We start from the raw sequence: 11,685 nt of genomic DNA, 5'->3' as shown, positions 1-11,685 counted from the left end.
GTTACCAAAGGTAGAGCAATTAAAAATTAGGGGTGTTCATGCAATCAAAATTTGAGCAGATATCTTGGAGGGTTGTGTAGCTGAAGACAAATCACAGATTTAAAAAAAGGGGGCAAGACTATGGAATCATTTGAAGATACAGACAAGATCATTGCTTAATCAGGAACTAATTGGGTCAGCAAGCACAACACCGATATGTGCACAGGACTTGGTGTACGTATGTAACAGCAGACTTTTGTGCAAGTTTGAAATAAAATGACAGACATGCACTGGAATACTCAAGAGGGAAGAACATGGATGAGCTTTTCAAAAAATAGACAGGCTGAGGCATAGGCAGAGTCAGATGATAGTACAGTGAAAGAATTAGGCAGTCTAAGTGGTGAGGAGATGTAGTCAAAAAGTAACCTCAGTACACACAAAGAAAGACTTCCTAGTCCCCTGACCCCCAATTTGCTTTAGGCCCCTGGAGTGTAGCAGTTCATGAAAGCAGCCCACCAGCACTTTTTTCAACAATGATTGTTGGAAGAGTTTTGGAATCAATTAGAGGTAATAACAGAATATTTGTAAAATCAAACTAAACAAGCAGTTAGCATGGCTTCATGAAAAGGGAACAGCATGGTGGACTGAGTGGAGATTTGATAGAGGGAAACCAGAAGATGATGTGCTATATTTGGGCTTCCAGAAGGCATTTGACAAGGTGTCTCACACAAGGTTAAGTCATAAAATAATAGCCTATGATGTCAGAGATATACATTGATATGTATAGAGAATTGGGTCAGACAGGAAACAAGATACAAAATTCAGAGGTACTGAGAGATTAAGTATGCAGCAAATGGAGCATAAATATGGGAAAATATGAAGCTGTTCATTTTGGAAGACAGAACAAGAGAACAGATTATTTAAATGAAGAAACTGCAGAAAGCTGCAACACAAAAGCAGCTTGGGTACTTGTGCATGAAACAAAACTAGCACACATGCAGCAGGTAATTCAAGGAGATGGAGTATGGAAGTTTTACTGCAACTGTAACAAGGTGCTGGTGAGTACATCAGGAGTACTGAGCAGTTTTGGTCCTCTTAGTTAATCAAAGATATCATTTCATTGGAGGCAGTTCAGACAAGGTTCACCAGGATGATCCCTGGTATGGAGTGACTGTCTAACAAGCAAAGATTAAAACAGGTTGTTACTCTACTTGGAGTTCAGGAGAGAGAGATTTCATTGAGACATACAGGATTCTGAAGGGGCTTTAGAGGGTGAATGCTGAGTGGATGTTTCCTCTTATGGAAAATATCTAGGACTAGAGGGCATAGTCACAATAATGGTGTCAATGTAAGACTGAGATGTGAAGGAGTTTCTTTTCCTCCCGAGGTTGAGCGTTTTTCTAACTCCTTGACAGAGCTGCGGGGGCGGAATCCTGGTGTATATTTAAGATGGAGATAGATTCTTGATAGATAGGAGAATCAAGGGTTACAGGGAAAGGGTAGGAAAGTGGACATGGGTGTCAGATCAGGCATGATCCAACTGAATAGCAAAACAGGCTTGACGAACCAAGTGGCCTACTCCTGTTCTCATTCCTTATCTGTTTTAAGACTATAAAAAGGTAGCTAGCACTTACTACCTACAAAGCTGACATTCCAAGATTGCATGCATGCAAAGTTATACAAGCAGCGATTACGTTACTGGTTTGGTAATCTAGCAAATCTATCTAGCGAGTTCAATTCTCACCATAGTAGTTGGATTATAAATTGTTACTTAGCTAAATCTAGAATTAAAACTTAGACCAATAATTGTGCCAAGGAAACTAGCAACTTATTAACATCCTTTTGGTGAAGGAAATTGACTTTCGTAAGGAAATCAAAGTTCTCCATGGCCAAGGAGTTGCATGATAAGGTTTCAAATTTTAAGGATCCTATTGTAGCAACCAAAGGTAACATTGAATGATATACAACTTGTATTAAAACTACAGAAAATAACATTCCCTTTTTAACATTTAAAATCTTAACTATTCACTGTTACATTTCACAGTGCCTGACTTAATATGTTGTAACTAGTCCAAAGTGATTCTCAGCACATACATACAAAATGTAACAAGGGTTTTATTTCCATTTTTCTCATTTCCTAGCCTGGTTGCTCTAAAACCAGACCTGTTTTTCAGTTAGTTTTATTTTCCCTGGAAATTCTTCCTTTAGCTCAAGCTAGGTGAATCTTCCACTCTGGTTTTAAAACCTCAATTTTGGGCTCCTCAATTTGAATGCAAGCTCTTATCTGCATTTGTCTGCAGTGACCCAGGCACCTGCTCTCATGCCCTGACTTGCAAGCTGACATGCTAAATTCAGCATGAGCCATCTCAAATGATATTGAACACTGTTCAAAAATAAAACATCACACTTTGGGCATTATGTTGAAGGGGTCATTGATTAGACAGCTGTAGATGATTGGTAAAGGACAGAATCCTGAAGAATTACTGTAATGATGTTCTGGGGCTGAGGTGACTGTATTCCAACATCCACAAGCATGACAGTTAGGACTTCAACTAGTGCAGACTTGATCCTCTCAGCCCCTCTACGCCACTCAACTTCCAACTTCAATTTTGCTGGGGCTTCCTTAAAGTCAAACTTTATCAAAATGTTGCATTGATCAAGGACATTCATTCTAACCTAGCCTCTGGAGTTCAGCACTTTTGCATGCAATGAAGTTAGGAGCAGAGTGACCTTAGTAGACTCCAAACTGAACATCAGTGCAAAGACTATTGCTGAATTAAGTGCTGCTTGATATCAGCTGGTCATTTGAAGATACAAAAGTAACATTACAAATGTAAATCCAGAATAAATGTGGAAAATATTAGAACTACTCAGTAGGTTTTGCAATATCTATGCAGAGAAACATTTAACGTCAGATTGATAACTTTTGTCAGACTCTTGCATTTGGATGAAAATTTTATACATGGCTGGGGAGAGATCAATGGAGGGGGGAAAAAAAAAAATCAGAAAGCATAGATACAGTTTAAACAAATGAAAAACTGGTGTTGTGAAGGAAACAACCTAATATGTACACCAAAGCGTAGATAACATGCCTTCCTCCAGGCTATCACACACATTTGACTGTCCTCTCTTCACATCACTAGTCTCCCACACAGTAGGAAAACATGGAAGCATAAGTAGAAGTCAAAAACTAAAATGTTCATAGGGCTGCAGTGTGCCCATTAAATACAGCTTCTAAGGACTGTACTGAGCTTGGTTGGAACAGTGTAGAGGGTCGAAGAATTCCACAGTCCTCCTGGTTGACAGAGTAATTTATAGACCAACTTTTTACTATGACTAGGAGTTCCCAATGAAGTGTTTCGTAAGAAACCGTGCCTTGCAATGGCTTGTTTCAGTAATCACTGGGGCAGAGAAGCTGGCATTCATCTCAGGGGAAAAACCCAAAGAGACTTGATAGAGGTGTTTAACATCAAGGACTTGACTAAATAAAAAGCAACAGCTTCCAATAAGCAAATGAATGAAGTGCATAGATGTGAGATAATTGACAAAAGACCAGAAACAACAAGAGCAGTATTTTGCAATAAATGATCAGGAATTTACCAGAAAACATACAATAGCAGTTTTCAATTGGAGTTGATCATCACTTGATAAAATGAATGCATATTTACACAGAAAGAGGTGGTGACATTAACTAGACTGCTTTTCAAAAGAGCCAGAGACTTCCAGTTCAGCCATTTGAATCTCTGCTTTGATTTCTCTGGAAACAGTAGCATCAAGTAACCACCATCAAGTTTACCTTTACATTTTTATCCCCAGCCCCATCTCAGTTCATCAATCCAAATTTTGACTTTACGGTTACAAAAGTTTAGACTGAAGAGTCAAGGCAAGATTGCAAATAGTTCACTGCAGTATTTATTGCTTTGTGTGCAGTCCAGTGAAAACTAAAATACACTGACGCAAGTAGGTTGCAGTGCTCATATTTTATTACTTAACATGAAATGAAAGATGAACCCACAACCACACAGCATTTCTTTTGGAACTATACTCCAGAACTGAGCAATCAACAGTCTAAAACAAAAAAATCTATGCCAAATGTTCTCTGGCACAAAACTGGCAAACGAAAGTTAACATGTTAAACTGAACTGGGTATCAAAAATATACAAGCTTTCACAAACTGAAGATCTCAAAAACATCAAAGATTTTAAACATGAGGTAGAAGCGGTACAGTTTATATGCTGGAATCAACCAACTTAAACAGAAAACAAGTGAAACACAGTACAATATAGTGTTGGAATAAGTTTTCTTTGAAGGGTGGCCCTTCAACTGGTTTCAGAAGACAGACATTTCATTCAAGGTGAAGTTGAAATTCTGTTGATATTGCACAGTGGGAAGGACTTGCATAAAGCACATCTACTGACAAGCAACATTTGCCCTATTTTTGGTCTACAAACCCAATTGCGAGCTTTACTGCAAAGTGAGATAGTCTCAGGCTTGAGATGTGAATAGCTATTTAAATAAAAGGCCACATATACAAATATTTCAGGCAAATGCAGTGGAAAAGGTGAAAGATGTCTTGAATCTGAATTAAAGCATATAAAGAATCTGATGCTCAATAGTGGTTAGGGTGGGCGAGGGACAGTGGGCAAGGAGGTAAACAATCTACCTCTAATTAGGAGTGTTAAATTCAAACATTTTCATTGTACTCTTAGTGCGATACATAATGTGTAGGCAGATTGGCAGGTCCAACATAATTTAATGGAGCTTGAGGTGCTGGGCTCTGCAGCCTCGAAGAACTGTTACACATCTGATTTGTTGGGTACCAGGCACCAACATAATGAAGTGTGGATGTTGCAGGGACACAGGGATCATAAGCAGGTGCTGGAATGTACTGGTCAGCCAGTACTGGATAGTATATTGTTGAATGAGGAACAGTTTGAGGCTCCACAGTAGTATAAGATCCTGCAGAGGGGTTAAAAAAAGCCCATCAGTACCAAAAATATACATCTGCTCCAACCAAAAGCCATAAAACATTGTTACTTAACAGTCTGGTTTCTGTAAATTCCTTATGTACATGATCTCAACATGTAACTGTGGCCTTCTGTCCCATCCTGGAAAATGCAACACGTTCCAAAAGGAAGCAAAATTCTTTTGGGGCAAAGCGGTGACCAGAAGTGAGGATGCCCCAATAAATTTTTCATTTTATATCATCTAAATTAGCTGAAAAAGGCTACCTAACTTTTGAACTAAAAATCCTGCAATTATCATATCTAATTCTGCCTAAACATTATCCAACCATGTGGTTTGCTCAACAGTTTTTAAAAATATTCTGAGATATGGGTACTGCTAGCAAAGCCAACATCTGTTCATTCCGAAACTGCCCTCAGAGGTGGTGAGCCACCTTCCAAGCCAAGGCATCTAGAAGGACCACCACCTGCAAGTTCTCCTTCAAGTCTCACACCATACTAACTTGGAACCAACGGTCTTTCTTTCAATATTGCTGGATTAAAATTGTGAAACTCCCTTTCTAACAGCACTATGGGTGTTACATACAGCAAGGACTGCAGCCATTTCAAGGCACAGCTCACTATCATTTTAAGGGCAACTATGGATAGGCTATAAATGCTGCCCCAAACAGTGATCCAGCCCATGAGAAAATAAAGACAAACGTTGTTAATTGGAAAAGTTCTAGGATTTTTAACAGCAAAGGAACAATGCTGTACTTTCAAGATGGAACGTGACCTGATGGGGAACTAGCTGGTCGTGCCCACATTCCTTCTGCCTGTTATGCTAGAGGTCAGAAAGCAGCCCTGGTGACCTGTAGCAGCGCAACTTGTGGATACTACAGCTACAGCTCACTTGAGGCGGCAGTGGGGGGGGAGGGGGCGCGCGGAATTAATGCTTGAAGTGGTGAATGATAGGCCAATCTAGCAAATGCTTTCTTCTGGATGGCACAGAGCTTCAAGCATTGCTGCAGCAGCACACTTTCAGGTAATTGGACAGCGGGTTCCATCACATCTTACAATTGATGGTAGCAAGTATTTGGAGTCAGGCAAAGTTATTTGCCATAGAATACTTATCCTCTGACCACCCTTTATAGCTATGGCATTATGTAGCATTTATGGTGAATGTCCTATAAGATTTCCTATTCAGGGTGAACTCTACATGTAAATGTTTGGGAATTCTTTGAAATTCAACAGGATTACCAAAGAGATGTTAGAAGATCACCTCACTGGGGAGGGTCTTTGCCTAGCATATTGCGTGGCATGCAGTTCATTGCCACATATCAGCCCGGTCTCGCTACACAGGACCATGGATTTCTCCACTAAAGGAATTGTGAACAGAGCTGAATGAATATTGTTACTTCTTACGATGGATGAATCCAACACCATGAGAATTGTTTTAGCAATATTTTGAGGCTGAGATAACTGTTCTCTAACAATAACAGTATGACTCTAGGTAGTGGGTATTTCCCCTCAATTTCCATCAACGTGAATTTTCCAGAGATTCAAGAAGCATACTCTGCTTTTTGACATAAAGGCAGTATTTGCCAGTCAGTCAGTCATTCCCACTTCTGGAATTCATCCACTGCCAGAGGCCTGGAACAGATTGGGAACATCCAGCGCCTTTAAAATAAAAACGACTTCATTCTTTTAAACTTAAGCAGAAATTGTGTAAATTTTTTTAAAGAGGGAACATTGATGAAAATACTAGTGTTTCTGAAGATACCTAACATCTTGTAGATGTCCATCTGACACTTATGCAATCTCCTTTCAGATTGCATCTTGCTTTTATCTAACACCTGTTCAATCGTGATCCAGATTGTTTTAGCATGTGATTCTGCACCATTTCAATATTCTCTATACAGACAAGCCATACATTGTATTCAAAAGACTGAAACGAGCAGCGATAAGGATCAACCATTGAATCCCACCCCACCCCCAATGTAATTACCTCTAAATTCCAAGTACAAAGCCAACTCCCATATCACATCCTTCAGAAAAATTAAGTTCTGAAATTGCCTAAACCTCTGACACGACATGGAACGTGGGCTTGAGTGAGGGAGGTCCAGAATTTTTCAAAACTGAAATCTCAATTTACATTTAAATTGCTGGTTCAACTTAAATGTTGATACAAGTTTTAGTGCCGAGATCATTCCGGTTCGATTGTTGTTTTAAAATATAATTCACATTGTCGAGGTGCAGAACAGAATCCCTTACCATTTTAGACACCTTGGTGGGTTAAATAGTGCAGACTGGCTAGGAGGCATGTACAAGAAAGCCAGAAAATGGACAGTGAATTTGGCATCACTCTTTAATCAATCTGCTCAGACTGTTATCGTTAAGTCTCTTTTCTACAAAGTCACGTGACATTTAGAGTGTCAATCTGGGTTCACTCAACCATTACTCAACTGCATTATGCTCAGTCTAATTTAACTTTACAGTTAATTGCTGCATTTGAAGAATCATGTTCAGCACCCTTTAAAAGGGATTTATTTAAATCACATTATTTTTGTATTGCAGTAACAGCTATATAAAGCTATTTAAAGATTCAGAGCATGTATAACATGCCAGCGAGCATTAGTAAAAGTAACAGCTTATGTGAAAGAAATAGTACATGTGAAGTGATAGCGAGCAGCTCACTGCTGCCTTCAAGGCCAATAGATGTAGCCAATCAGCAAAGCCCTCGTACCCTGAATGAATAAATACAATGGAAAAATATTCCATAGAAGTTTGTCATGTGGGCAGCACCCAGTACAGAACTGTCCATGATTCAGAACTAAGTGGTTAACCTCAGACGGTTTTAAATGGAAATTGAATAGAATTGCAAAACCAGTCCAGCCAGGATTAGGGACTTGACATATTCTTGGGTAGAATACAAGGGGTTTTATTCTACATATAGCAAAGCCACCCCTGACCAGAGCACTTTATTCTCTTCGAAAGCAGAAGGTTTGGACAATTGTCTTTTCCAATATTGATCAAAACTTCAAAAAAATCTGTTTTCAAATAAAAAAAAAGTGAAATAAACTTGCCATTAGACATTGTGTCAGAGGTCCCTTGATGGTCATCACTTCTCCCATTATCACCATACGGCTGTGGCATGGTTGACTGTTCAATAAACTGGGAAGCAGCAGGGAAGACTGGGTAAAACTCCACTGGCTGTTGTTGTGGCATATAGACTGAGTGCCAATAGTTTTGGTGGCAACACTGGAAACAAGAGAAAAATGCACTCAAAACTGACAAGGACTTCCAACTTGCTATGTTAAAAAATTGATAAATGTTTTACAGTGTTGCAAATTAATGTTTAACCAACAGATAGGAATACAAAACAGTTGTAGAAACAAAATCAAATCAAAATTCAGGATGGACCCTACACGCTTTTACAATCATGTTCCAAAAATAGTTTTTGCTAGTTGTCTCAAAAGACAACTTGGATCATAAATTCATTAATTTTCTCCCATTCATGCAAGAATCTCAGTGATCTCAGCTTTAAAACACAACTTAGCTCACATGCTGCTTCAAACGTCAAGTGGTTTGCAGAGAACCTCACGAAGGTAAATCCTCTGTAAAGTCCTGGGCCATAATTTAAAAATAAGTTTGCAAAGCAAATGCAAGTAAAATGCCCTGAAGTTCTGCAGAATGTCTTTTTGATGACTCATTTGAAGGACAATGGACATGTAGAGCCAGCCACTCGAGTTCTGTATTCCAATTAAATTTACCTGCAAGCCAAGGTTGAAGTAATACTGGACCACCTTTCTATCTAAAAAAAGAAGAGACAGTTTTGTTAGAATAAAAAAAAATTGAACACTTCTGAACTTAGGTTTTGTTCAGAGTGAAAAGGGTCTCACCTCGAGGGAGATCATTGCCATTGGGATCACAGGAATATGGTGGCGGTGGTGTAGGAGAACCAACAGTTTCACCCATTTCGCTGACCGGAATGGGAGGGCCTAGGTGGAAGTAAATATTATTAAATATTATTAAAAAGCATCCCTCCCAAATGTTCACAGCAAACATTCTTCCAAACAGAACTAAAAACTGCAACACCTTTGTTGATGGATAACAAATGGATCTGAAAACAGGTTAAGATACTTATCAGAACAGGAGAATAGTACTATTTACAGCATGACCAGGTATTAAAAGCAGGACAGGGTATAGGGAGAGAGAAGCCAGCAGTCAAACTACAGTAACTTATTTTTCTTGATGCAATTTGCAGGAAAATGCACAAATCTGAGTGGGAGTCAAGTGTAAAGTGGTCTAGAAGTGTTGAAGGATAAAAATGCAGCTACCAGTACTCTTGTACAGCGCTGACGATGCTAAATTGAACAGCACTGATAGGAAGCATGGGGTGGGGAGGAAACAAGCTCCAGATGAGCAGATATTTGCAAGAATCAGGATTGGGCTAAACTGCAATAATTGACCACTATGCCAACATTCACTGCATTGGCTTAGACATATAGCAATCAAAAGTAATCCCGGAGTTTACCAGTGTCCATGCATCCATAACTGAAGGCAGTTCACAAGGGAAAGATGGCTTATTAACAAAAGCAGGTTTCACTTTATGTTATGACAGTATGGTGGTGGAGAGATCGCTCAAGCTTTCAAATACTGAAATTAACCCTTAATTATTTACACAAAGTGGGCAAGCTGCCAACTTTAGCACTTGTCTATCCCTTATTATAGGGTTCAGCTTGAGGGTGGGTGGAGGGTGGGTGGCAATGTGATAGACAGGGCACTTGTACAATCCCATTAACTCCCTTGCTGAACAGCAGCAGGTAGGAATACAATATCCATAACATAACGGATCTTTTCAAAAAAAAAAACAACTTACTTCATATTTGGAAAGAAAGTTTACATAGATCGCATGTAGTAGTGAGTGGAAAGAAGGCCCAATTGCTGCCTCTATAGTTATTGCCAGGAGATGGGTTGTCACAGTTTGCCATGCTCATCTGTCTTACATCATCCTCATTCATCCCCTACAGCTTCTTTACAGCTACACACACATCCATCATCCAACTCTGCAGGGACTGGCCTCTTTTTGCTGCCCTCCACTTTGTAGCATTTAATCAAAATGGCCAAAACAGGCATTTCTTTTTGCTCTTGCAATTTCATATATCACCTCATTTGTCTTACTCTATCAGACAAGTCTTATCATTTAGGTTTGCATCCACATTTCGAAGGTCTATTTTCTCTTTTTTAAAATTGTCAGAGTTGAGGCAGCAGGAAATGGATACAAAGGTCACAAAGACATTTTTTAAAAAATCGTGTTAATTAATTCAGGATAGAATTTTACTTTTTTAAAAAAGGCACAATCACTATGAAACATTAAAACATCCCTGAAACAATCCAACTTGTTTACTTTGTTTTTAAAAGTCTGCGTTTTGTGCAGATCATGTCTCATTCACATGGAGGCAGGAACAGTTAATTCAGACACCTTGTGCAATACCTATTTACCCCCTCACCACCATTAAAGATGTGAGTGAGGTATAAAAAGGTAATGACAGACAGGAAAAGGATGATGCTTTTCTTTCCCCTGACCTGTCCCTGTTACTGACTCCATAACAGCATGCATTCAGCTGTTTTACAAAAACCTGAACGAGAAAAAAAGTGTTCTAATTAAGATGAAAAATGCACAACCTCTGTTTTTGGTTCAGAGCCAAATGATTCAGTTTTTTTGCTCCAGTCAATTCTATTATTTTTCCATTTTATACAGCTTTTGACCAACATCGAGTATATATAAAATTTTAAAAAGACAACTCATTTAAAATCAGAAAGCATGAAACCGTGGCTGTCATATTTCTGAAAGACAAATAAAACAGTACCATCTACTGGAGTTTAAAAATAGTGGAGGTACTAAGATGCTACATTTGTTTCCCAAGCAAAAAGGCATTGTAAACAATGAAAAAGAGACTGTTCACTCGCATAGGACAAAATCTTCCCATAAATCAGTTTAGTTTTGAGAACTACCTTTGCAAATTTCTTTTTTTTTAAATTTCCTGAAGCCAATCCGAAAGAGCACTGCTGCAGCTTGTAGCTATAAATAGGAGATCTACTACATTGTTGCATCATATTCATGTCTTGCAGCAGTCTCATATCCACTGTAGCTCATCTGTTACATGTATCAATCATCTAACTACACCTAACAAACAACACCCTACCTTTCTGCTGTCCTCCACTATGTTCTAGGGAAAGAGATTTCTGTAGCTTTCCAATTCTGATCAAATGGCCTGATAAACTCCAGTGACAACAGGGATATGCATTTACTAACAAATACATTAGTTTTGAAAACTACTGTACAAGTGCAATCTTTCCAGGTCAAACTGAAAGAATCTGTAGCATGAGTCAAAACTGAGGAGAATAATTCTGATGTGTATATACACAAATAGCCACCAGGTGCTATTATACTCAAATGAATATTTTAAGCCACTTTCAAAATTCCATAAACCTTGCATATCATTGTCCATTTCTTTACAAATCTCTTAACTACAGGCTTCCAAGAGGATACCTCCTTCCTTAACTCAAACTTTCAGAACTTGAGTGAAGACCTTGACCCATCTAGGCCTGAGGATGTGGTTTTCTAACAAAATACTGATTTTGCTCATGACTTTCCACTGAATTTTCTTTTCATTTAAAATGTTTGTCCAATTCTGATCTGAACAAACTGGTTTCAAGCACACTCTACTCCTATCCCAACAGTCTAATACACACAGAT

The 11,685-nt window shown here is 38.8% G+C and overlaps 1 protein-coding gene across 1 annotated transcript in view; it reads right to left on the bottom strand.

Annotated features, from left to right (window-relative positions):
* Positions 1-3,780: 3,780 nt before the first annotated feature.
* Positions 3,781-11,685, bottom strand: part of alg13 (ALG13 UDP-N-acetylglucosaminyltransferase subunit) — a 79,578-nt gene continuing 71,673 nt past the window's right edge. The window contains exons 25-28 of the mRNA XM_048605289.1: positions 8,825-8,923; positions 8,696-8,736; positions 8,009-8,183; positions 3,781-4,938 (exon numbers count right to left, since the gene is read on the bottom strand). Coding sequence (XP_048461246.1) covers positions 4,685-4,938; positions 8,009-8,183; positions 8,696-8,736; positions 8,825-8,923 — 569 coding nt within the window. The 3' untranslated portion in view covers positions 3,781-4,684. The remainder of the gene's footprint in view (positions 4,939-8,008; positions 8,184-8,695; positions 8,737-8,824; positions 8,924-11,685) is intronic.

Source organism: Rhincodon typus, chromosome 14, assembly GCF_021869965.1.
Source record: "Rhincodon typus isolate 14 chromosome 14, sRhiTyp1.1, whole genome shotgun sequence".
NCBI classification, from domain to species: Eukaryota; Metazoa; Chordata; class Chondrichthyes; order Orectolobiformes; family Rhincodontidae; genus Rhincodon; species Rhincodon typus.
Note: the sequence above shows the minus strand (reverse complement) of the source record. Positions and strands in the feature narration are given on the sequence as shown.